Source organism: Gymnodraco acuticeps, unplaced genomic scaffold (assembly GCF_902827175.1).
Source record: "Gymnodraco acuticeps unplaced genomic scaffold, fGymAcu1.1, whole genome shotgun sequence".
Classification (NCBI taxonomy): Eukaryota; Metazoa; Chordata; class Actinopteri; order Perciformes; family Bathydraconidae; genus Gymnodraco; species Gymnodraco acuticeps.
This window is the reverse complement of record NW_022992158.1, coordinates 90,549-117,741: the sequence shown is the minus strand read 5'-3', so window position 1 is coordinate 117,741 and position 27,193 is coordinate 90,549. Positions and strand designations below refer to the sequence as shown.

Below are 27,193 nucleotides of genomic sequence, written 5' to 3'. Positions count from 1 at the left end.
TATGTATTTATTAAAGCCATGTGGTGTACGGTACAGTATTTTCCCTTATTTATAGGCTCAACTTATCCAAAGCCAAGTTATTCATCTTACCCCTAGACTATTTGGTCTGGAAAGAGTCATACAATTGAAAAATATCAGTTATCACTGGAGATTATGAGACAGGGTTTAAAATGCTATATATTTGTATCTCACAGAGAAGCACTTCATTATGGTTGGTTGAAGCGTATTATGGATCAATCACTCAACATCAGGGGACTGGAAGCTATTGCCTAAACTATTTCTCAATTGATTCGGAAAAGACCTTGATTTTAACAGGGATTCCTTCTTTCTATCAATGTGTCATTCAAAGATGGGCTAGCTGGCAGAAAGCAGGGGTTGGAACACTAAAAGAGCCGTACAGGAGATGAGGTTGGAAACCAGACCATTTGGGGATCTAAGTATATAATGGATCTTAGAGGAAATTCATTAATGTATCAACATTGGATTGACTCAGGTATAATTTGCATTAAAGATATGCCATAAGCTTCAGGATAAAAGGAATTGGGTAAGTGAATTAATCATTATTAGAAAGGCAATCCCTAAAAAATGGCTCCTGCTTCTAAATAATAGAAGCAAAACCCAAAGATTACATGGACAATGTACATATGGCTCTGACAGGATGTAATTGTAAAACAATATACAAGCAGACATCATACTGTACATACAGACATACTGGGAAGCTGTGCTTCATAGTCCTGTTCAGTAAAGCAAGCTCACACCCTACATAAGATAATGGAGACACTTGAGTCCTACTATTGTTGAATCCCACATCAACTAGTTCATTTATGAGCATTAATGAGTTCTTATAACTATAATTATACAGTGTTATAAGCTGATTATAATACATTATAAGAATGTTCATAATGCATCAGACATTGGGTGCATAGCAAGTATTAGTGTATTACTGCTTCATTTATTATGCTCTGATTCTTCCTTTGAATAAGATTACATTGACAATGTACACATGGTTCTGACAGGATGTAATTGTAAAACAATATAAGCAGACATCATACATACAGACGTACTGGGAAGCTGTGGTTGACAAACAGCAAGTCAAATAATGTATGGCAGCTACAGACAATTTCTCCAGAGGGTCAATTGCCAGAATTCAATTTTCAAATATTACATGACATTCTTCCAAATATGTAAAACCTGTACAAATGGAAGCTTGTCCCTACTCCTCTATGTGCTGTTTGTTTGGTCACAGAGGAGACAGACCATTATGTTTGTTTCATGTCAATGCTTGGGCAACTCAAGTGGCTGCCCTTATCTTGTCTCTGTTCAAAGTGGAATTTACACAGAAATAGCCAAATATCATTCTGGGTCTTACCACACCCCATAGTGAAATATATAGCCTAGTGTAAACCTTATACTAATAATAGCAAAATTGTCCATCTACAAAACTTGGATGATATTCAAAGATGACCAACAAAAGTTGTATAAGGCAGACAGTGTGTTTTTCTTTCTGAGTTCATGTTAAATATCAAAATTGATCTTTTGGTTGATGAAGTCAGAGATAATGAAATCTGGGCACATATTTTGTGGCTGCTGAATTAGAACACCCAATAAAATGTTTATGTTTAATGAAGACTTTCCTCTTTGTATGTACTGTATATATTGTCCTTTGTACAATGTATTGGTATGTACTATACATTTCATGTTTAGTATTTGATGTGTATTGTAATGTTTCAAAAATAATAAATACGTTAATTAATTAATTAATCTTACCACCAGACACAACATGAACAAATGAATGATGCACATCAGGACAGTAACTTCAACGTCAGTATTTTAGGTGTACAGAAACCTCTACTCATGTTGTTAAATGATATACAGCAATATCTTCCATAAAACGTAGTTGATTGATTTAAATAATAATTACTACCACTGCACAAACAGTAAAAAATGATATGCCTACAATTTATGAGTTTAATGTATCCTATGTTATGATAAACTATCAAATTGACTCTGGATTCATTATGATCTGTCAATAGGTCAATTAATTTGTCTTCTCTGTGGGTTGTATACTCTTCATTCTTTATGCAAATTAATTATAATTTTTCAAAGTTCGTTTATGATTCATTCAAAGCATTACAATAAATGAGAAACAGAGCGTCATATACCTTTAAGAAATACGTGGGGGGCGGGGCTCATAACCCTTTAGGAAACGCCCCCCCCCTATAGGATCCACCCCCTTTAAGATCCGCCTCCTTGCTGTGGTCTGCATACAGACTCAGAGAGCGGGAGATGGGAGGCGGGGCTTAAGGGACAACTCTACTGCGCATGCTTTGTGGGCCCACATCCGGGTACTTCTGCTCTCTACCATGATCTCAGGCAGTCTCCAGTTCTGGTAAAACATCCAGCAGTCGGAGTCTCTATCAGCTTTCATTAATATATATATCATGTTATAGAATATAACCCGTTTCTCTCAGGAGAAGAAGAGACGAGATGAGCTTTAGAACAATTCCACCTCTTCACCATCTTATCTGCTGTTAGCTGCTTCATGCTAGGTGGTTAATGCTAGTCGGTGAACATCAACAAACTGAAGAACAACGAGGAGCAAAAACACCGGGTAATACTGAGTACTTTTACTATAATACTGTGTACTTTTACTACTGAGTGCTTGTATTACTGATAATACTGATTACTTTTACTATAATACCGAGTATAATACTGACTACTTTTACTATAATACCGAGTAGCTACTTTTACTATAATACTGTGTACTTTAAAACTGATAATACTTAGTACTTTTACTATAAAACTACGTACATTTACTACTGATAATACTGAGTATTTTTACTACTAATAATACTGAGTACTTTAAAACTGTACTTTTTGCTCTAAGGAATACTTGCACTAATGTCACATTCATGTTCTGTTGATTGTGTTTTTTTAAATATATTATTACCTTTTACTTATTACTACTTCGTTTATACCCCTTTTATCTAGGCCCTGTTTGTATCTTGCTATGTCACATGAAACGGTATTTCAAATGTTCTGTATAAGTTATAACACATGTAGAATTCTTGACAATAAAGCTGACTTTGACTACTGATAATACTTGGCACTTTTACTATAATACTGAGTAGGCCTACTTTTACTGCAATTTCAGCATGAGGCTAAAAATAAGGCTGTACTTGTACTGCTGGTACTATAGTATATTAATGTTTGTCTTATATATCTTGCACTGAGAGGTGTTTAGTCAAGAAAGTAAACAAGATTTCACCACTGTGTACTTTGAGACAAATGCTGTATTTCAGAGGTGGGAGAAGTACTTAGATATTGTACTTGAGTAAAAGTAGCATCAAAATATCAAAATAAGTACCAAAAGTAATTATAAACAAAATTATCATTAACATATAGTTAACGTAGCAAAAGTAAAAGTAGTTATTGTGCAGATTGGTCCATTTCAGAATAATATATATGATATGTTTTATAATGATTGATCATGAAAGTGTTCTCAAAGCTGGTAAAGGTGCAGCTAGTTTCAATGACTTTGTAGACTGCAGGGTAGCTTGTGAATGTACTCCAGGTGGAACTAAAGTCTAATTTAAGAGTTGATTATATTTCACATCATTCATCCAGATCTATAAAGTAACTAAAGGTATTAAATACATGTAGTGGGTTAAAATTACACCATTTATCTTTGAACTGTAGTGGAGTAAAAGTAGCATACAATGTAAATACTCAAGTAAAGTACAAGTACCTCTATAGTTGTACTTAAGTACAGTACTTGAGTAAATGTACTTCCCACCTCTGCTGTTAAGCTACTTCTTAGCTGTAGATTGTTTTTGTGTTGACCGCAGTGTTAATACTTATTTCAGAGACACAGCAGGAGAAGGAGCACAAAGAGAAACATGGAGAACAAAGAGACCCCCAGAACTCCGGTCAGTGTTCACTTCATCACAATATATTCCTAACACTGTTATCCCTTACACTGGGGTACATTTATTTTATATGAGGATTTTAAACCTGTACTTTTATTTAATGAGAGAAACAAACTTGAGCATTGTCGGGTTTATTCTCTTACATTTAGATATGGGTTCAGGTGTATATCAGTATGTAGTGTCTCTACTTTAAAGAGTCCTCTCCTGCTGATGTTCAGGTGTATATCAGTATGTAGTGTCTCTACTTTAAAGAGTCCTCTCCTGCTGATGTTCAGGTGTATATCAGTATGTAGTGTCTCTACTTTAAAGAGTCCTCTCCTGCTGATGTTCAGGTGTATATCAGTATGTAGTGTCTCTACTTTAAAGAGTCCTCTCCTGCTGATGTTCAGGTGTATATCAGTATGTAGTGTCTCTACTTTAAAGAGTCCTCTCCTGCTGATGTTCAGGTGTATATCAGTATGTAGTGTCTCTACTTTAAAGAGTCCTCTCCTGCTGGTGTTCAGGTGTATATCAGTATGTAGTGTCTCTACTTTAAAGAGTCCTCTCCTGCTGGTGTTCAGGTGTATATCAGTATGTAGTGTCTCTACTTTAAAGAGTCCTCTCCTGCTGATGTTTAGGTGTATATCAGTATGTAGTGTCTCTACTTTAAAGAGTCCTCTCCTGCTGATGTTCAGGTGTATATCAGTATGTAGTGTCTCTACTTTAAAGAGTCCTCTCCTGCTGATGTTCAGGTGTATATCAGTATGTAGTGTCTCTACTTTAAAGAGTCCTCTCCTGCTGATGTTCAGGTGTATATCAATATGTAGTGTCTCTACTTTAAAGAGTCCTCTCCTGCTGATGTTCAGGTGTATATCAGTATGTAGTGTCTCTACTTTAAAGAGTCCTCTCCTGCTGGTGTTCAGGTGTATATCAGTATGTAGTGTCTCTACTTTAAAGAGTCCTATCCTGCTGATGTTCAGGTGTATATCAGTATGTAGTGTCTCTACTTTAAAGAGTCCTCTCCTGCAGATGTTCAGGTGTATATCAGTATGTAGTGTCTCTACTTTAAAGAGTCCTGTCCTGCTGATGTTCAGGTGGATATCAGTATGTCGAGTCACTACTTTAAAGAGTCCTCTCCTGCTGATGTTCAGGTGTATATCAGTATGTAGTGTCTCTACTTTAAAGAGTCCTCTCCTGCTGATGTTCAGGTGTATATCAGTATGTAGTGTCTCTACTTTAAAGAGTCCTCTCCTGCTGATGTTCAGGGGCCTCATTTATAAAGCCTTGCGTAGGATTCACGTGGTAAGGTTGCCCATATTTGCCTATAGTCAAAGAAACGCCACGTATTAATATTCATTTTGACTGACTGCATGAAGAAGATTGCAGGAAAAGACGACAGAACAGCTAAAAAAAAAAGTCAGCCGTGTCAGATTTTGGTTATTTTGGGGAGGTCGAGATAAATCATATTGTTTGGTGGATGCAGTTTGAACTAGAGTAGCAGCATGAAGGTCGGATCGATAGTGTTAATACTTATTTCAGAGACACAGCAGGAGAAGGAGCACAAAGAGCAACATGGAGGAGAACAAAGATACCCCCAGAACTCCGGTCAGTGTTCACTTCATCACAATATATTCCTAACACTGTTATCCCTTACACTGGGGTACATTTATTTTATATGAGGATTTTAAACCTGTACTTTTATTTAATGAGAGAAACAAACTTGAGCATTGTCGGGTTTATTCTCTTACATTTAGATATGGGTTCAGGTGTATATCAGTATGTAGTGTCTCTACTTTAAAGAGTCCTCTCCTGCTGATGTTCAGGTGTATATCAGTATTTAGTGTCTCTACTTTAAAGAGTCCTCTCCTGCTGATGTTCAGGTGTATATCAGTATTTAGTGTCTCTACTTTAAAGAGTCCTCTCCTGCTGATGTTCAGGTGTATATCAGTATTTCTTGACTGGCAGCAAAAACAACCAATCACAGCAGTGCTTCTCTGGCTGGCTCTGTCCAATCACAAACATCACTAAAGGAATACCCTTTCCGTCCAATGTGAAATGCTGTGGTGTTTTCTGAAATGCTGTGGCGTTTTGTGAAATGCTGTGGTGTTTTCTGAAATGCTGTAGTGTCTTGCACTTCAGGGCCACCGTACTATGTACTTACGATTCATCTAACTTATTTTCTTCCAAAAGTTAATTATCCAAAGCATCGAACACCACCCTCTATTTACATGTAATGGTTTGGTCCTGCCTCCAAACGCTGTGCGGCACCGCATTTTCTAGCAGCAGAGAGTGAGAGCATGTGAGGAGGGATGCTAGTACTTGGTACTTACGTGTGTACGATGTCTCAACGACTAACAAAGTCAGGCTTTCAAGAAAGAAAATAAAGGAGAGAAAGACAAGAGAGAGGGACTAAAGGGCGACAGTATGTCACTCAGTTTTTCAAAAGAAAAGGTGGGTGTGGTCCATGAGTGGTGGAAATTAGTCTGTTAGCTAAACTTAATCCTTTATAAATAATAATTGTAATGTTTTGCTGACATTAAGTACTGTTAATATCTTCACAGAAAATTCAGAGGTTTTTCATTTCACTCCTCTTTTAGCTGACATTTAATAAATGCAGGTACATTTTTAGCAGCTATTCATACTAAATCAGTTGTCCCTCCCCTGGTGCCAGGACTAACAGATCCATCTTTAGGCTTCGCAGCCCTGTCCCCCCCATAATGCTTTGCAGTCTTGCCATGCTGTCCATTGAAAGCCAGTTGGCTAGAAAGCTGGACTTCAAGGACTTGATCAGTGACTTTGCCTGTAAGAAGGCTATGCGCTGGGCTCTTGGTGAGTAACGGTGTGTCCACACAGCAGCTTTGACCAAATCTTGAAAATCCTGGAGCTGGGCGTGTCTGACAGCTTGGGGATTTCGCGACCAACAACCAATCACATGAATATCCCGCCCCCGACATACAAAGCAAAAAAACCCGGTTCTTCTACACTATTGTCAAATAGGAAGGGCTATGATGAACATTTATTTTTTTAACATTTTGAACATTTATGAGATTAATGTTTATGGTGCTATTTTATGCTACATTCCATGCTGGCTAATGATACTGTCTATGCTTGCTAGCAACGAAGTAAACTAGCAACGAAGTAAACTGGATATAAAATCCCCAAACAAGCGAAAACCTACCAGTTTCACCCACTGCCTCTGCCACCTCCTTCCATGCCTGGTTCCTCCGGTTTGTATCCCGGTAAGCAAATAGGGACTGGTCATAAAGAACCGGGTGATTTGCTACCGCAATAACTAAGTTCTCCTCCATTTTTGTGGAATATAGAAATGAACTGCGGGTCTGGTTCTCCCAGCTTGCACGCGGTTTGATTGGCTAGCGCTTGAACTGTCAGATTTGCATAAACGGATCTGATTGGCTGTCGCTTCCAGCTCAGCCTCAAAAGTTGAACATTGTTCAACTTTGGAATCCTGAACATCCTGGAAATCTTCGCCTCGCCCCCCCACAATGCAGTTCGGCGACAAGCGAGGGAAAGTGACGTCATCCCCATTCAAAGTCAATGGGCGGAGATGCGCTGGAAGCGGTGGACAAATCGCCAAAAGCTGCTGTGTGTACGGGCCGTGAGGCTGAGCCAGGCCTCGTAATAACTGTTAAAGGGCAAGGCTATGGTAACGATATTGGATCACTACACAGAAGATGCATGATGAGAAAAAGACTGAGAACAGGTAATAGGCTCTGATTTAGCACCACCATCAGGCCTTTTCATTTCCATTTCCGTTTTGTTGTCCGTTTACACTTTAATACCCGCTTATTTTGTAGTTGGTATGTATATTTAATTAAAAAATCTGCTGCTAATGTTGTTTTTTTTGTTATAGCATTTTATAAATTATAATATTGGTGTTAATGTTCACTTTATTTTAATTTAAGAGGTCATGTATATTTAGTTATATTTATTTAGATTTTTGAATGTTCCATCCACATTTTTTATTAAAAAGGCATGTACACCATAAAAGATTACTATTGAGATCTATTGTCAGGAATGTTAGTGTTATATAAAATAGTGAATTCTACTGCAGCAGAATGTTGCACGTCTGCACAGTGTTATATTTTCACCGCTCAGTGTCAGTAAATATTGTGCAGTTAGTATTGGACTACAAGATAGATGCAAGCCTGTACAGGTAGTCATTTAAAGCATAAATGAGTGGGTTGGGTTCTGGAGGTGTGGTTACAGCAATTGTGCTTGGTTGGCGTGGCCTGGGCCTGGTGGTAGGGCCCAATGTGATATCTTTTCATGGGGCCCAAAATCCCTGGCGGCGCCCCTGCATGTGAGAGGGTTTGACCACCGAATAGCTCTTTACGCTGATGACGTGATTCTCTTCCTTAGAAATCTGGAGAATTCTATACCGGCCCTTATGGATCTGATTAAAGGGTTTAACCATATATCGGGTTACAAAGTAAATAATTCAAAATCCTCCATAATGCTCCTTAACTCGGAGGAAAGGTCTAACCCACCCAAACATGCTGGCCATTTTAAAACAGTAAATACTTTCACTTACTTGGGTATTCAGATTGTTCCCAAATTGGAAGATATTGTGAACTCTAACTATAATCCGACTATAGCGTCTATTTCCAAATCAGTTGATAGATGGTCAAACCTTCTGATCTCTCTAATGGGTAGAATTAATATACTCAAAATGAATGTTCTCCCCAAGCCGTTATATTTGTTTCAAAACATCCCCCTGCCACCAGATTTTTTTCCTAGAATGAAGAAAATGTTTAGTAATTTTATATGGAATAACAGACCCCCCAGGCTCCGTTTGTCTCTCTTGTACTTGCCTTATGATAGAGGAGGATTACAGTTCCCTAACATGTTGTGGTACTACTGGGCAGCTCAGCTGAGAACATTGATGTTTTATTACACAGAGGAGAGGCCTCCGGCGTGGAGGGATGTTGAGTCTTGCTCCTTAAGGCTCCCACTTCCCACTTATCTATATTCTGAGAACCCTAAAAACCTTAAAAAAACTACACCTAACCCTATAGTTAAAAATATGATTGGTGTCTGGCAGGAGGTTAAAAAATATATGAACTGTTATGGAAATAATTATCATAAGACGCCAATTAGTAACATACAGGACAAACCTCGATGTCTGTTTACCTTCTTTAAGGACACAGGCGGCTTAGCCAACAATGTTATTGTTCCCATTCTGTGACCGGTCAATACTGGGATACAGATGGTCTGTGTTGTGGGTACACTGGGACACTTCCTTCTCTGTATTTGTGGACTCCAAGGTAAAATCTTCGAGGTCATAAGTGTCCGAGGCAAGTAGCTCTGTGTTCCCACACTGTTTAGGCTATCTCCTCAAATATGTTGTTTACTCTCTGCGAAACCAGTTAGATGGGCTGGCAAGAGAGAGGCTCTCCAGAATTGACATGGCAACTCTACCGTGGAGTCAGAACCTCTGACTCTTGGATTTGTGATGTGAATACTCTGGTACCAACTCCAAATAAATCACAGTGGTTTGACATCAAAGCTCCGACTCTTCCCGTGTCTCCTTCCTGAGTCGGTGACTCCACTGCATGCTACACAGAAGTTTCCTCTACATGAACGAACCTTCTTATCTCTCCTGGTTTAACCCGATCTGGGGAAACTATTTTTGCGCCAGGGAATGCCGATGGGGGTTTTAGACTATGGGCTGATAAAGGGGCGGGACAGTTAAAAGACATGTTTGGAAGTTATAATGGGAATTTTTTACCATTTGAGGAACTTGTCAGTAAATACGATATCCCTCGTAAACATTTTTTTAAATATCTGCAACTCAGGAGCTTTGTTGGAGCGAACCAGGATCGACTCATGCTGGCCCCTCCTCTGTCCATATTGGAGAAAGTTTTAATTAAAAACCTCTTTGGGAAGGGCATCATATCTGAATTCTATGATCTCCTGCTGGCGTTCTCCTCAGAATCCTCGAACTCTAGACTCAATGCCTGGAAAAATGACTTGCAGGAAGATCTAACATTGGAACAGTGGAGCACAGCTTGTAAGGCGGCCCAAACACAGACGGGTAATACGCGTCTAAAACTTCTGCAATACAAGTGGCTAATGAGAGTGTATATTACACCAGAAAAACTGAATAAATGTAATGCTAATATCCCAGACACGTGCACCAGATGTGGGGAAGAAAAAGGCACACTGTTCCATTGTCTATGGTTATGTCCAATAATAAAGGAATTCTGGGAAGAGGTTAGGGTAACAGTACAGAATATTTTATTGATCAGCTTAAAGCTGGAACCAAAAATGTTCCTACTTGGCCTATATCCGGATGGACATAACATACAATGTTATGAACACGTTTTTTTATTTATCTGTTTATTACAAGCAAAAAGAGTGATTGCCTTAACATGGAAAAAGTTGGGCAAACCTAGTATTGCACAGTGGTTTAGGGAACTTTCTTTATGTCTGCCTTTAGAAAAAATCACTTACATTCTCAAAGACAAACAAGAACTGTTCCAGAAGGTCTGGGGACGTTGTATACAGTATACCAAGAACAATGACCTATCTCAATTTCTGAACGAACCTGGGGCAGGATAATATGTTAAAATTGCATCATTGGCTTGATCCTATCACTTTTCATGTGAACACACATTACAATAGGCTATGTGCTTAAACTCTTTGCAGCTATTTAATAACTGGTTTATAAAGTGATAATATGTTAAAATGTAAATTACTATGATATCCTCTGCAGAAATACGGTCCTATTGCTGGAAAACTGGATGGTTGCCGGTGTATTAGAGTGCCCTTGTTGTATGTATGTATGTATGTACCAATTTAATTTAGTGTTGTTATTTGTCTTTAATGTAAAGTAATATAGTTGTCCTGTGTATATATGTATTGCTTTTGGCTCTATGTCTTCGTCCTATGTATGAGATTTTTTTGTATGTTGAAAATCAATAAACATATTGATTAAAAAAAAGACATGCAAGACATAATGTACATGTGACGGCTTATAACTCAGTGAGAAAGTAGTCACACACCTCCAATAAAATGTGCAGGGCTGATAATGCCACAAGAAAGATGCACGAGAGGCCTACCTACGTGAACATTCCTTAAATCCTTTTATTATTGCACACCTTTTTATTTGCAAGTGCATAAAGTGAGAGAACATTGGGATCAATCAGGGGCACCGCCAGGGATTTAGGGCCCCATGAAAATATATCACATTGGGCCCCACCACCAGGCCCAGGCCACGCCAACCAAGCACAATGCTGTAACCACACCTCCAGAACCCAACCGACTCATTTATGCTTTAAATAACTCTACTTGTACAGGCTTGCATCTATCTTGTAGTCCAATACTAACTGCACAATATTTACTGACACTGAGCGGTGAAAATATAACACTGTGCAGACGTGCAACATTCTGCTGCAGTAGAATTCACTATTTTATATAACACTAACATTCCTGACAATAGATCTCAATAGTCATCTTTTATGGTGTACATGCCTTTTTAATAACATTTTTGAATGGAACATTCATAAATCAAAATAAATATAACTTAAATATATACATGACCTCTTAAATTAAAATAAAGTGAACATTAACACCAATATTATCATTTATAAAATGCTATAACAAAAAAAATAACATAAGCAGATTTTTAAATTAAATATACATACCAACTACAAAATAAGCGGGTATTAAAGTGTAAACGGACAACAAAACGGAAATGGAAATGAAAAGTATTTTTCTCATCATGCATCTTCTGTGTAGTGATCATCGTTACCATAGCCTTGCCCTTTAACAGTTATTACGAGCCCTGGCTCAGCCTTACTCACCAAGAGCCCAGCGCCTAGCCTTCTTATGGCGCGTTTCCACTGCAGCGGGTAGCTCGCTTTAAGCGCGCCGAGCCGTGCGGGGCCCGTATTTGGTTGCGTTTCCACTTGGCCTAGTTTTGGCCCGGGGCTACTTTTTCACCCTTTTTCTGGCCCAACTAAATCGTGGTTCTATCGAGGCCAACAAGCGGGGCCAACAACCGGGCGGAATATGCTAAACTAGTGACGACTGCTGATTGGTCAGAGAGAATCGTCACAATTCTCGCGCGACTTAATCCCTAGTGTCGCATATATTAAGGGACGCTTGCAGCATTTTTGTAAACCTAAGAAAATGGTAAAGAAAAGCATACCGTGGTCGATTGACAAAGTTGCGACGTTCCTCCAGCTGATTGCAGATGATAAAATCCAGCGGGAGCTCGACGGCACAACTCGCAACCTAAACGTTTTTCAGGAGGTCTCTGCACTGTTGTCCGAACGCGGATTCTCAAGGACTTTCCAGCAGTGTAGGGAAAAACTGAAAAAGCTTAAGAGTGAGTATCGAGCCGTGAAGGACCACAACGGCCGGAGTGGTTCAGATAGGAAAAGCTGGAAGTGGTTCGACCTGTTGGACACTATTTATGGCCATAGACCGGCCAACGTTGGGAGGGAGGGAGGCCTGGACTCTGCAACCGCGTTACTGGAGTCCCTGCATGGTAAGTCTTTGTTAACGCTCTGTTATTTGCTTGAAAGCGTTGTGTCCCTATCTATTCTAAAGCTCACTTCTAACAAACAAGTATTTTATCCTTACATTTATGTTCGACAACCCATGCTTTTATGGAGCCCCGAAGAGCTACATAGCTAGCTAAGGCAGATAGCATTAGCTAGAGCTATTGTTTGCTAACACCACATGCACCATTGTTTAGTTCTTCTTTTCTACAGTTGTTGTTGCTATTTAGTATTGTGCTACAGTAGTTTGTGGAATTAACAAGTCATGTTGCTGTTCTAGATGATGCCATTGGGACTAGTGAGGAGGAACAGTCCCGAACAACGGGTGGTGGCAGTGTCCGTCCTCAACATCATCAGAACGGACCTCAACTCGACCACAGACACCAGCCGAGGAACCGACACCAACGCCGAGTGCCATCACGACACCGCAGCGTGTGGTTCTAGGTAAGAAATAGGCATGGCAAAACGACTGGAATTGTGACTTTTTTTAAAACTTTAGATCATCCATCGTCATTAAGTAAAATAAGCTATACCACTGTGTGGAAATGCTCTGTTACAAACTAGCTAGTACGCAGCTAGTACAATTGTGTGTGACATCCTATTATATACATATATTTATATTCATTATCAACAGGCTGGACATAATGTAATTCACTTTCACAATCATTGTAAACATCTAGGGCATAACTGTCTTTAGTTCATCCTTACTGTTATTCTGCTTATACATTGTATGGTATCCTTGTGTGACCTGTACCTGTCCTGTGTTTTCCATTGTTATTGCTAATTCTTATTGCTATAATTATCTTATCGTCATACAGGCAAGAGGAAACGAGGAGGAGACGAGCACCTAGCACAGCAGGAACGGCACCATGAACAGAGACTGGCCCAGGTGGATCGGCACTGGCAGCTGACCATGGAGGCTGCTGCCCGGGTGAGGGAGGAGGAAATGGCCTTGAGAAGGGAGGAGAACGCTCAAACTCATGCGTTTAACCTAGCCTTCCTGCACACTCTCGGCCAGGTTCTAGGGGGCAGCCGACGTGGCCCGTCTCCTCAGGAAGACAAACCACCTCTGTAATTTTAATATTATTCAGTTTCATCTCTCTTGTTGTTGTTCATTTGTAAATGCAACATTTGTACTTTCTTGTTTATTTCTTATCTTTCCTTTTTTTTTTTTTATATAATGCCATATATTTTTATGCTGCTGCAATACAAACATTTTTTTATTTTGTATTTGTACAATGCCATGCCTTTTTATGTTGCAACAAAAAACACTTCCCAAATTGGGATTCAATAAAGTACTTCTCATCTTATCTCTTGTTGATAAATGCATCATCTTATTTCCTGCCATAATCTGATTAACAAACTGATTTTCGTGAGCATGTAAACAAAGTCACTGGGTTGCCACTCACACACAAAATTACAGTTTTGGAATCCAATCATAAACTCAAATGTACAATTAAAGGGCTTTAAATCAGCAGAACAAAAACTCAGATTCACATGAGGCAGAAGTTATAGGCCTATATTTTTCCTAAATAAAAATAGGCTACAACTAATACCATTACTAATCATATTTGTGGATCTTTAAAAAACAAAAGCCTACAATATCACTCAAAAACAATTGTAAAAATAGCCCAATTAAGATCTAGAGATATGAACATACATGAATTTATAAAGCAATAAGAAACACCATCCGTTAGGAAAAAGCTCATAAGATAAAAGTTAATTTTAAGAAGAGGTTTAAAGCAAGAAATTGAGTTTGCTTGCTTGAGGTCCTCCTCTAAAACATTATTTGGTAACTGACACATTACTTAAAGTAAAAATATTTACTTTTACAAATAAACTGGAAGGGGGTATTTAGAAAAAAACAGAAAGAGAAGGGGGATAAGAGATCATTTGTATTTATGTTTACTTTCATATTTGCTCAAATGTTCTTATTGTGGGGAAGTACTTACTGGTGCTTGAAAATCAAATATTTACTAAATAGTCAATTCTGATAACATTTTTTTGTTTAAATCATTTGACAAACACATATGTGAAAGAGAAAAAAAGATTTATTTATGTTCAATACAATGTAGTAATAATAAAAACAAAACAAAATGTCACTAGCCTTAATGGCCCACAATCTTTCAATGTCGTGTTTATAATTACAAACACAAGAAATGTATATCACTGAACCATGATGTTATGAACCAAAACATTCAAGTTTCCTGTATACAATGAATATTTAGCTATTCAGGTAGCGCATCAAACCCTCTCGTATTTCAGTGCTCTCCTCCTCTGCACCTTGTGCCACTGCTACCCCAGGCTCTGCTACTGCTGGTGCATCCCACCCATCATCATAGGCCTCTCCATGACTCTCGCAGAGGTTATGTAGAGCACAGCATGTCAGCACCATTGATTTAACAAGTTTCACATCACAGTCATTTCTTTTCATGAGGCAACGCCACCTTCCCTTCAGTCTACCAAAAGCGTTTTCTACCACTACCCGTGCTCTGCAAATTCTCTTGTTGTAGATCACATGTTCTGCTGTCAGCTGTCCATTGTCAGGGAACGTTTTTATGAGCCAGTTTGGCAAGGGATAGGCATTGTCTCCCAGGATGTAATAGCCAGCATTCACCCCACCAATGTTCCTGGTGCAAGGTGGAAAGTAGTTGCCACGACTGGCTAACTTCCACAATGAGGATAGCCTCAAAACTTGAGCGTCATGCAAGCTCCCAGGCATTCCTGCAAACACATTCCAGAAATGTCCCTTTCCATCTACAACTCATTGAAGGGTGATGGAGTGCCAGCCTTTACGGTTGAAATAGTCGCAGTGGTATTCCTGTGGTGCCAAGATGGGTATGTGTGATCCATCAATAGCACCTACACACTGAGGGAGCCCCCACCTGTTCTCAGTGTAGGCAGCCATTTCGGCAAACTGCTCCCGGTCTGGTGAACGAATTAGTTCCAGTACTAACAACGTCTCTGCAGCAGCACAGAAGTCTTGCACACACCGACACACAGTTGTGTTGCTCACTCCGAAAAGATGTCCAATGCTTCTGTACTCTGAGCCGGTCGCAAGCTTCCACAGTGCGATGGCCACCCTCTTCTTTAGAGGTATACACTCGCGGAATGGTGTGTCCTGTCTCTCCATCGCTGGCCGCAGTTTGTTGCACAGGTAGACGTAGGTTTCCTCAGACATCCTGAAGTTCTTCACCCACTGAGTGTGTGTGAAAGATGGAACAATCACACCCCACCACTCGGTTGCTCGGTCAAGCATCCAAACACATGGTCTGCGGTGGCAACCTAACTTCTGAAATACACAAACAAAAGCATACATATTTTAATACGTAAAAGTGGTAGCTACAATTTATTAAATACTTGAAACACTTTTGTCATATAATGAGCGTGAAACACTTTGGTCGTATAGTGAGCGTGAAACACATTGCTAGTTAGCGAACGTTAGCTTACCGAGTAGCGTTGTCGTTGAGTCGTCCTGGAATAGTCTCTGCCGCGTTGTACGATTGCCATAAGTCTCCCCTCAGCTTCTTCTGTATTACGTCGTGCTATAAGCAGCCTTTTCCGAAACAAAGTTTTCCTTCTTGCTGTGATAAAAAACCACATACCAAGAAGCAAGGACACGATGGCTTCCACATCCTCCATTGTTGTTGTGTGTTTTGTGAGTTGTGTCGCATTGAAGATGACGTCACGGCAGTTGTATGCAGCGTCGCTCCGCCCGCCAAAAAGCTGATCGCCCCGCCTACACTGCGTTACTATAGTAACTACCCCAGTTCCTAAACTGTAATGGAAGCGCAGCATTAAAGTGAGCCGGGCCTAATAAGGCCAAACCAAACCGAGCGAGGCCGAGCGAGGCCTGCAGTGGAAACGCGCCATTACAGGCAAAGTCACTGATCAAGTCCTTGAAGTCCAGCTTTCTAGTCAACTGGCTTTCAATGGACAGCATGGCAAGACTGCAAAGCCTTATGGGGGGACAGGGCTGCGGAGCCTAGAGATGGATCTGTTGGTCCTGGCACCAGGGGGAGGGACAAGGCAACTGATTTAGTATGAATAGCTGCTAAAAATGTACCTGCATTTATTAAATGTCAGCTAAAAGAGTGAAATGAAAAACCTCTGCATTTTCTGTGAAGATATTAACAGTACTTAAAGGGAAATTTGAGTACTTTATTTATATGTTTATGATTTCATTTAGTAATTTCGGAGAAACCAGCTCGAGTGCGCTAGAATTTGAAAATACACAACCGGAGAAAATCTGCCACTTTCTTACAGAGCCCCTCCTCCAACGCACACGAATGCGCACATGACCAATGAGGGCACGAGATAAGTTTGTGCACAGATGGAAGGCTGACAGGCAGGTAGGCCATCCAGTTATTTTAGCCGGGCCGGCTAAAATGATTGGTCGTGCTTTTTACAGTACTACTGCTTCCACAGATGACATATTTTGATGGATTTTTTAGTCAAAGCACTTAAGATATTCATTGCTATCGGGATGTTAAGAGCATTCCATGGAATATAACAAAAAGTGTATCTCGAGCCGGTTTCTCAAACTTACCTACCCCACCTTTAAGTATGATTTGATCATATAAAATCAAATGGGCTTGTTTCATTTTTGTAGATCTCTGCACGACGGCCTCTCACTAACTCTTTGTCTCTCGCTGTATATTTTAGGAACGGAGAAGAAGAAAGCAAACCGAACCTCACATCTGTGACCAGTGTAACAAATCCTTCTCAACATCTAATACTTTAAAGATTCATCAATGCATTATCACTGGAGAGAAACCGTACAGCTGTGACCAATGTGGCAACACTTTCAATACTCAAGGTGAACTTCAGTCACATTATCGTATTCACACTGGAGAGAAACCATACAGCTGTGACCAATGTGGGAAAACCTTTGCGCAGAAAGGCAACCTTTCATCTCACCAGCGCATTCATACTGGAGAGAAACCCTACAGCTGTAAACAGTGTGGCAAACACTTTACTGAGAAAGGTCACCTTAAAACTCACCAGCGAATCCACACTGGAGACAAACCACACAGCTGTGAAGAGTGTGGGAAAACGTTCACTACTTCAAGTAAACTCACAATTCATCATCGTATTCACACAGGAGAGAAACCATACTGGTGTGAAGAGTGTGGGAAAACGTTCACTACGTCAAGTAAACTCAAAGTCCATCATCGTAGTCACACGGGAGAGAAACCATACTGTTGTGAAGAATGTGGGAAAACGTTCACTACATCAAGTAAACTCACAGTCCATCGTCGTATTCACACAGGAGAGAAACCATACTGGTGTGAATGGTGTGCGAAAACTTTCACTACAACAAGTGATCTAAAAAAACATTGTCGTATTCACACGGGAGAGAAACCATACAGCTGTGAACAATGTGGGAAAGCCTTTGCACAAGGTAGTCAACTTAAAGGCCACGAGCGCACTCACATTGCGTAGTTTTGAATAACTTTGAGAGCCAAGCCAGCTGTTACTTCTCCTAATGTCCTGATAGCTGTATTGTTATACACTCCTGAACAAAAATCTGAAAACCGGGTGGAGAAATTACCAGAATTCCCATTTTGTACTGGTGGATCATAACCAGGTTGTAAGTAGAGCTTCAAAATGCAAAAACAGGAACAGTAGCAAGAGACCAAAACAGAAAGTAGGCAATTTATTGAAACCTGAATTTAAACTCGAACAGGCTGATCACCAGCGCATAAAACATTTAAGAAAATAGCCAAAAAAAACAGAAATTAAAGTGTAAAAAATGAACCCAGTAATGAGTTACCCCACCAGTGTTGTTGATAACTTCAAACATTTATTTAGGCAAGCTTGATGCGAGTGTTTCCAGGTGGCTTTTGGGAACGTTGCTCCATATGGTGCTTCACGAAGGGCATCCACGCTCTGGAACCGACGTCCACTTTTGTAAACTTCCCTTGCCTTCCATCCCCAAACGTTCTCAATCGGATTTAGATCAGGATAGTATAGAAGAGTGACGTTATTCTCCTGGAAGAAGTCCTTAATCAGGGGGTTGTTTTTCGGTTGAAAGACCCAGTCACCACTAGGGTTGGGAACCGAAACTCGGTTCCAGATGAGAACCGATAAGAAAATGCCGGGTACCGGGTACCCATACAAAATACACAATTTCGGTTCTGCTTAACGGTTCCTAAACGCGGTAGACCCTGTATTCCAGCGGGCGGACCTGGAGAATCACAGAACGGCCGGTCGTCAGCGGGCCGTTGACGGCCGGCTCGGTACGCTGACGGCCGGCACCGCCCTTCATTTTTTTAAACGGCATCATATAAATTGCGCTGACAGGCGACAGAGGTCCACAGTTGCCCCGCAGCGATGCTCCCCCGCCCTCCCGTAGACATTTCACGAGCTCAGTCACTTCATAACACCAAAGATAGGTCGCGGTAAACACTCTGAAGTGAGGCTCCACTACACTAAAAAAGAAAAAGACAAGGCACAGTGCCTGTTAATAGCTTGCCACAGGCATAGCTCAGTTAAAATAAAGCACAGCTATTGTGCAATACATTTGTATTGCATGTATATTTTTTAGTAACAATTTCAGTTAAAGCTTTTAAGAATAAATATATTTTTGTTATCTAAACGTTTGACCTCTTTATTTTACAATTTTGGAATCGAAACGGGGAATCGATAAGAACCGGAATCGATAAGCAGAACCGGAATCGAAATCGGAATCGATAAATTTCAAACGATACCCATCCCTAGTCACCACCATTGAAGGAAGAAGGACCCCATATCATAATGGATTCTCCTAAAGTTGGAAGCCATCAGGACAATCCAGGTTACAAAACCTTCCACGGTTCAATGTCCCATTTTGTATGCTCCATTGCAAAGTCCAGACGGGCAAGTTTTTGGCGCGTAAGGAGACGTAGCATTCGAATACTTTTTTTGTTCTTCAAGCCCTTCTCTCCCTGATGCCGTCTTATCAGAATCAGAAACAGGTTTATTACAATGTAGGTTGATGTGGACAAGGAATTTTGACTTAGTGTCGTGGTGCAAAAATAAAAAACACAGATAGAAAACTATTTTGGTTATTGGGCTGCAGTCAGCATCTGTAATGGCCTTAATTTGGGTCGAGTTCTTTTTTTTTTGTCTTTACGGAAAGCCCATAGCGCAGCTGAGTTCAGCCATAAACCACATAAGTCAGTCATGTATTATATCAAAACCGCTTAGCAAGAAAAATACTAGATTCAAAGGTGACAGCTATCTGCTAGCTTGTAGAAGCAACACTAGATGTAGACCCCTTGAAGGGAAGACGTTAGCGCTATCCAAACTAGCTAGCTATCGCTAGTTTTCATGACAAAATGTAACGAGTCGACTTTAAATAGGCTAATACTATGGTAATTACCTATCAATAGTACTTTCTATAAACACGTAAATGTTAAGTCCTTTCAAATACTACCACATACTTCAGTTAAATCATATCAAAACAGCTTGGTCCGCTTGCTTACCTGTGCTTGTCTTGCTCCCGCGGCTGAGGAGGAGGCTGTCTGACGGAACAATCACAGCAGAGCAATCGCTCTGATCCACAGACACGGGACTATCCTACTGCGCACACTAATATGACTTTACTAGCATTGTTTACACGGCATGTCTGACGGAACAATCACAGCAGAGCAATCGCTCTGATCCACAGGCACGGGACTATCCTACTGCGCGCACTAGTATGACTTCACTAGCGTTGTTTACACTGGAACTTTTGACAGGGGCACAAAGGCCACTTTGGCCATGAATTGCATATTTTTTTCACAGGGCATCACGGCCATGGCCGTCGTGAAATTCCCACCCTGATCAGGAGGTCATGAAAGTTTGAATGTCTGACATGAAAGCCACATTTTTGCGCAGATTTAGATTTTTTAAGGCTATGGTCTTAAACTTTTGATCAGAAGTTTTCAATATATTGTCTACTACTATATGTATTGCATTTTGCAGCAGTTTTTCCTATCATTGTAATTAAGTAGCCTAGTTTTGTTCTTCCTATGAATGTGGCAGAACTTTGTTTTTGTCCTTTGTGGAAATTATTTTAAATTCTCTATTTAGTTTTTCTCATTTATTTTGTTTTCTCATGACTGCGTGATTTTTGCCGTCTGCTTTAATATCTGAAGCTGTGCACATGTATTTTGTTTTGAATTTTTTCATTAAATGTTTCAACATAGATATGCTTTGTATCATAATTCTTAATCATGAATCAAGGTTTCTTTCCAGCTGTTATTGATTTTCAATAGAATAAATAAAGTTAACTCATCAGTGTTGTAAACTCTTTTACTTTTCATATTCTGACACTGTTTGAGTTTAGTTCAAATAGCGAGTTTAAACTTTTCCATTTAGATTTAATATTAAAAATCTATATTTATCAATTTGAATACAAAAATGTGGGAGTAGTTTCATAAAGTCCATCTTTAAATCTCCCACAGCCCTCTGCAAGTTTACAAAAGAGAAGGGATTTAATTAACTCCTTCAAAAATGAAATGTATTTAAATGTTCCTGTATGAAACATCTGAAAAATCCTACATATGTTGAGACATTTTATTAAAAAAAACGTTTTGATCTTTTACATACATTTCTTAATATCGTCTGTGTATATTATACTTGCTATTCAATTATCTGTTATGTCTGCAATTGCAATTTTAGTGAGCATCAAGTTCAGAATGTTTGTCGCCCAACATCGTATTTGCTTCATGTGTGTGACTTTCACTGAATAGTTTTTATTCCAAATGTTGTTTTAATGGAAATATTTGAGTTGCTTTTTTTTTTTGTGCAAGCTTTTTTGATGACTTTACTGAACTTCTGTCTATAGTGTGTGTCGTGGCTTCCTTCCTGGTCTTTCCATCAAGCCACTAGACGCCTTAAACAGACAGTTCTAACTTGTTTCTTTCCTTTAAATTACTCACAGTTTGAAGTGTTGCTTGGCCTCCGATGGTTTAGAAGATGTTGCTATGTGTTTGCTCAAAATAAAATAACAAACTTTTGCACATGCAACAAAGAAAATAGGCCTTTACAATATTCAAAAGAAATAGGCAAACTCAAATAAAATAACAAACAACTTAGGTATTCTTTCTTTCTTGATAATGCTTATAACTTCATAACTTAAAGGGTACTTGTACTATTGTATGTACGTGTACGGTACGGTTAAAAACTGTTCCTCGACGGTGTCTCTCAACAGGTTGCCCATCACTGTGGCTTTAGCACAGGCGCCGTGGGAATTGTAGTCCTTTATAGTGCGTTGACTACAGACGTCACAATTAGGTGGCCTTTCTTATAAAATCAAAATACTGGCTCTAACAGTGTGTATTGACTTTGACCGTCTAGTCATTGTTGGTGATTTTAACATCCATGTTGACAACCCCCAGGACAGAGGGGCTCCATAACTGTTTTGTGTTCTTGATAACTATGGACTGAATCAGCATGTGACGGAGCCCACGCACACTAAAGGGGCCTGTGTTTTCTTTGAGAGCTCTATTTCTGTTCACAAAAATGTTTAAAAAGAGGTAACCACAAAGCGATATTTAACTGAAAATACTAGGGAAATGTTTACTCAGAATTTTTCTTCCACACTTGCCCCTGCTAACATCTCAGTAAATGAGCTAGAAGATCATTTTAATTCAAAAATTAAAAATGTTAAAGATGCCATTGCTCCAACTAAGGTAAAGGAAGTGACTGGTGTTGTGGATATTTTAAACTCATCAATACTGTAAAGATGTACAACGAGAGTAATCAATAATAAACTGGTGAAAGCAAACAGCGTTGTCTTGTTGGTTATTTATTTGAAGCTTCAAAGGTACAGGTCTCACAGAGTATAGGATATTCTGCAGGAGTGTGCGCAATAGTCACGGAAAGGCAAAGCTTATATACACGATAGGGCGTGCAGAATGCCTCAGAAATCTGCTTTCACACGGATGTCTCATATCGCTATTAGACACCTGTGTCCTTGAGCTGTAAAAAGTATAACAGTTATCAGAATATGGAAGTTCAACTTTGTGTGAGGAGGAGTGGTTTCAACATAGTCTGCCAAATCAGCTCTGTGGCCTTGAAGCGCTTGAGAATAATAAGCCTCATTAGAGTATGCAGAGAAAACAGCACATATCAAGAAATGGTACAGTAGTGTTTGACAATGCTTTTAGAAGCATTTGGTTTTACCATATAAGCTAACATAAGAAATTGCCACTACACTGGCAAGAAAATATCTCCATGGAGAAAGGCCATGACTGTGAAAACAGAAAAAAGGGAGTCGAAAAGACGAAAAAAAAAATCTCCAGGTTCATTTTGAAATCTATAAATAGAGACTTGGCTTTTATAATTTGGAATTGAAAATTGCACGACAGTCTTTCTTCTCTGACATCATTGCCAAAAATAACGCACGTTCCTTGTTTGCTACCGTCAACAGACTAACTAACCCCCCAGTGTCACATTTGACACATTGGCGGTCCGTTGATAACGGTCGGAAGAGCGCAGGAGCGCGGAGCGGGCCTTTAACCACATGCGTCGACATCGGCTTACAAACGCCTGTGCAGATGGGACGCTGGCCTCACGTTCCTGTACAGGGAAAAGGGGTGGCTGGTATCCGCAGGAGCATTGGAATGGAGAAAGACCAGTAGCAGAACTAGGAAGGGTGTTGTGGGCATACTCAACCCATAGAAGCTGCCTCGACCAGGAGGAGGGAGTGGAGGAGGCTAGACAGCGTAAGGCAGTCTCCATCTCCTGGTTCTTTCGCTCTGCTTGACCATTGGACTGGGGATGAAATCCGGACGAGAGACTGACACTGGCTCCCATCAGCCTGCAAAACTCGGACCAAAAACGAGAAGTAAATTGTGGTCCCCGATCAGACACAACGTCACTGGGGAGACCATGCAGCCTGAACACATGTTGTAGCATGATTTCAGTCGTGTCCTTGGCAGTAGGTAATTTGGTTAATGGAATAAGCAGGGTAGACTTGGAAAAGTAGCATGTGTCAAAACTTTCTCCAATTAAACAAAGACAAAACTGAGGTAATGATTTTTGGAGCCAAGGCAGAACATATAAAAGTTAGCGCTGAGCTTCAGTGTGCAATGTTCAAAACAACAGATAAAGCCAGAAATCTAGGTGTAGTCATGGACTCTGACCTGAGTTTCAACAGTCACATTAAAACAGTTACTAAATCAGCCTACTATCACCTAAAGAACATATCTAGGATTAAAAGACTAATGTCACAGCAGGATTTGGAAAATCTTGTCCATGCTTTTATCTTCAGTAGACTCGACTACTGCAATGGTGTCTTCACAGGTCTCACTAAAAAATCTATTAGAAAGCTGCAGCTGATTCAGAACGCTGCTGCTCGAGTCCTCACTAACACTAAGAAAGTGGATCACATCACTCCTGTTCTGAAGTCTTTACACTGGCTTCCTGTGTGTCAAAGAATATATTTCAAAATACTGCTGCTGGTTTATAAAGCACTGAATGGTTTGGGCACTAAATACATTTCTGATCTATTGCTAAATTATTAACCATCCAGATCTCTCAGGTCTTCAGGGACTGGTCAGCTTTCTGTCCCCAGAGTCAGAACTAAACATGGTAAAGCAGCGTTCAGTTATTATGCTCCAAATATCTGGAACAAACTCCCAGAAACCTGCAGGTCCGCTACAACTCTTACTAATTTGAAATCCAGGCTGAAGACTTTTCTTTTTGCCGCTGCTTTTAATTGAACTATTCATGTCTTAAACTGCACTGTAACTTTTTATTCATGTACTTTTTATTCATGTGTTTTTTCTTTTAATTGTATTATCTTTTCTTCTTAATGACTGTTTTTAAATGCCTTTGTCTGAATGTCTTTCATTTTTGTAAAGCACCTTGAATTGCCTTGTGTTGAAAGGTTCTATATAAATAAACTTGCCTTGCCTTTCCTACTGTTCCACTTGGACAAGTTGCTCTGCATAAGAGCGTTGTTCAGACACTTAGAGTTAAATGTAGAGATGGTGTCTGCCACAGAGAGAGAGTCCGCTCTACATAGAGGAGAGAAGGAAGATAGTGGGCCTCGGGGAAAGATGAACTCAGTCACACAGGGACTCCTGACAGACTGATTCTCCCTGCCCGGGTGCTTTAATGACAGCCAGCAAACTCATTCAGCACGACAAACAAACAGACAGACAGACAGACACACAGTTATTTCAGCCTATATCTCAAATTGCTTGTTTGGATCTGGAAGGTTTTAATATGTTTAACTCTTTGGTTAAACGTACTTCACCCTATCGTCAGTCAGCTGTTTTCAGCCTGTAAGAGAAGCAAACAGAAATTAAACAGGAGTTACAGAGATAAGGAGCCTTCCTCTAAGGTGCAAAGAAATATTTTAAAACTAAAAGCTGTTGTGAGCAGGTAGTAAGCGAGGATCCGTTTGTAAATGAGGAAACGGTTCAGAATGTCAGCGCTGCTCCTCCTCCTGGAATGAGTCAGAGTTTGATAAGCCCTCCCTCTTCTTCCTGCTCTCAGACACAGCCAGCTCCACTCTGTATTTCCTGGTTCCTCCCCTTTAGATCCACACTGAGGAGGATGAGTGTAACCAACATGTGGGTAAAGTACAAGAGCTGATAGGCCACATTCACTGCACACACACATGCTGTTCAGATCACAGCTCACATAGTTTCAGCTCTCAGGAAGTGAAACTCTAGACACTCGCTGCCACTGAGGTGAAATGGCGCAGAAAGGAGTTCAGCTGGACCGGGAAACCTTCTCTTGTTCTATCTGTCTGGATCTACTGAAGGATCCGGTGGCTATTCCCTGTGGACACAGCTACTGCATGAAGTGTATTGAAGGCTTCTGGGATGGAGAGGATGAGAAGAAGACCCACAGCTGCCCTCAGTGCAGGCAGAGCTTCACACCGAGGCCTGTCCTGCTGAAAAACACCATGTTAGCAGCTTTAGTGGAGGAGCTGAAGAAGACTGGACTCCAAGCTGCTCCTGCTGATCACTGCTATGCTGGAGCTGAAGATGTGGCCTGTGATGTCTGCACTGGGAGAAAACTGAGAGCCTGTAAGTCCTGCCTCGTGTGTCTGGCCTCTTACTGTGAGAAACACCTCCAGCCTCATTATGACGTAGCTCCATTAAAAAACCACAAGCTGGTGGAGCCCTCCAAGAAGCTCCAGGAGAACATCTGCTCTCGTCAATCCAGGACAGAGAGAAGGAGGTGAAGCGGCTTCAGCAGGAGGTGGAGGCCGTCAATGGCTCTGCTGATAAAGCAGTGGAGGACAGTGAGAAGATGTTCACTGAGCTGATCCGTCTCATGGAGAAAATAAGCTCTGATGTGAAGCAGCAGGTCAGATCCCAGCAGAAGAGTGAAGTGAGTCGAGTCAAAGAGCTTCAGGAGAAGCTGGAGCAGGAGATGGCTGAGCTGAAGAGGAGAGACGCTGAGCTGAAGCTGCTGTCTCACACAGAGGATCACAACCAGTTTCTGCACAGCTACCCCTCACCGTCAGCCCTCAGTGAAGCTACACACTCCTCCAGCATCAACATCTGTCCTCTGAGCTACTTTGAGGACGTGACGGCGGCCCTGTCAGCAGTCAGAGACAAACTACAGGACGTCCTGAGAGAGGAATGGACAAACATCTCACCAACTGAAGTGGATGTTTTACTGTCAGCAGCGGAGCCCACCACCAGAGCTGGGTTCTTAAAAAATATTCACAGGAGATCACACTGGATCCAAACACAGCACACACACTGCTGGTATTATCTGAGGGGGGCAGAAAAACAACATTCATGAAACAACATCAGTCTTATTCTAATCATCCAGACAGATTCACTGATTATCGTCAGGTCCTGAGTAGAGAAAGTCTGACTGGACATTGTTACTGGGAGGTGGAGTGGAGAGGGGGAGGAGTTTATGTAGCAGTCGCATACAAGAATATCAGCAGAGCAGGGGGTGGGGATGAATGTGTTGGGGTTAGGGTAATGTTGTGAATCGAGTGGCCCATGGTGGTGGTGGGGTTATGGTATGGGCAGGCGTATGTTATGGACAACGAACACAGGCCACTCGATTCACAACATTACCCCTCACACCAGATACTGACTGGTTTTCAGACCCCCCCAATAAAGCAAAAATGCACGTTTCAGAGTGGCCTTTTATTGTGGCCAGTCTAAGGCACACCTGTGCAATAATCATGCTGTCTAATCAGCATCTTGATATGCCACACCTGTGAGGTGGGATGGATTATCTCGGCAAAGGAGAAGTGCTAACTGTCATGGAATATTTTGGTCCAATCTCTGTTGTCTTTGACTTTTGATGATAGGGGTTCTTTCCTTGCAGTAAGCTCGGAGAGGCCTCCCCCGCCTTCCTGTGGGGGAGGGTATTTCTTCTCGTCTATGCTTTATGAGACAAACAGTCCTTTGTTCTGTGACGTCTGGCATGCATTAAGGAAAAGCCCGCGCTTTTCTAGGGTCCTGCCCTTTCTGTGCATCTTGCAGGGTGCCGCTTCTTTGTGTCAGAGCTGGCTTGGTTTCGCCCCAACAGGGTGGAACTATGTGGGCTCCCCGGCCGTTTGTTTGTTTGTTATGTTTGTTTGTACTTAGAATAAACTCAGTGCTTTGGCTAACGACGATCCAGTCTCCTTCATTGAACTGAACATTGAAAGACAGAAGTTTTCATCACACTAACTATCACAGATTTTTTCAGATTTGTGAACAATATTTGAGAGAAATGGTTATTTTGTGTATCTAGAAAATGTTTTAGATCTTTGATCTCATGAAAAATGGGAGCAAAAACAAAAGTGTTGCGTTT

The 27,193-nt window shown here is 40.6% G+C and overlaps 2 protein-coding genes and 1 long non-coding RNA gene across 7 annotated transcripts; all 3 read left to right on the top strand.

Annotated features, from left to right (window-relative positions):
- The first annotated feature begins 955 nt into the window (after positions 1 to 955).
- LOC117538619 (gastrula zinc finger protein XlCGF49.1-like) lies at positions 956 to 18,477 on the top strand. Of its 5 annotated transcripts, none has more exons than XM_034204485.1 (4): positions 956 to 2,611; positions 3,867 to 3,929; positions 5,456 to 5,513; positions 17,102 to 18,477. In XM_034204485.1, the coding sequence occupies exons 3-4, from the start codon at positions 5,481 to 5,483 to the stop codon at positions 17,879 to 17,881; spliced, it is 813 nt and encodes a 270-aa protein (XP_034060376.1). In that variant the 5' UTR covers positions 956 to 2,611; positions 3,867 to 3,929; positions 5,456 to 5,480; the 3' UTR covers positions 17,882 to 18,477. The 5 variants fall into 5 exon arrangements, with proteins under 5 accessions (XP_034060376.1, XP_034060373.1, XP_034060375.1 ...); XM_034204482.1 differs by having other exon boundaries at positions 5,448 to 5,513; XM_034204484.1 differs by lacking the exon at positions 3,867 to 3,929 and having other exon boundaries at positions 957 to 2,611; positions 5,448 to 5,513.
- Positions 11,886 to 16,268, top strand: LOC117538620. The gene is made up of 3 exons (XR_004567878.1): positions 11,886 to 12,423; positions 12,717 to 12,880; positions 13,255 to 16,268. It is a non-coding gene; the product is annotated as an uncharacterized LOC117538620 (long non-coding RNA).
- A 6,171-nt stretch (positions 18,478 to 24,648) lies between the features above and the next one.
- Positions 24,649 to 26,283, top strand: LOC117538622 (E3 ubiquitin/ISG15 ligase TRIM25-like). Its single transcript, XM_034204489.1, has one exon. It carries the CDS (start codon positions 25,116 to 25,118, stop codon positions 25,608 to 25,610), a length of 495 nt encoding a protein of 164 aa, XP_034060380.1. The 5' UTR covers positions 24,649 to 25,115; the 3' UTR covers positions 25,611 to 26,283.
- The last annotated feature ends 910 nt before the right edge of the window (positions 26,284 to 27,193 follow it).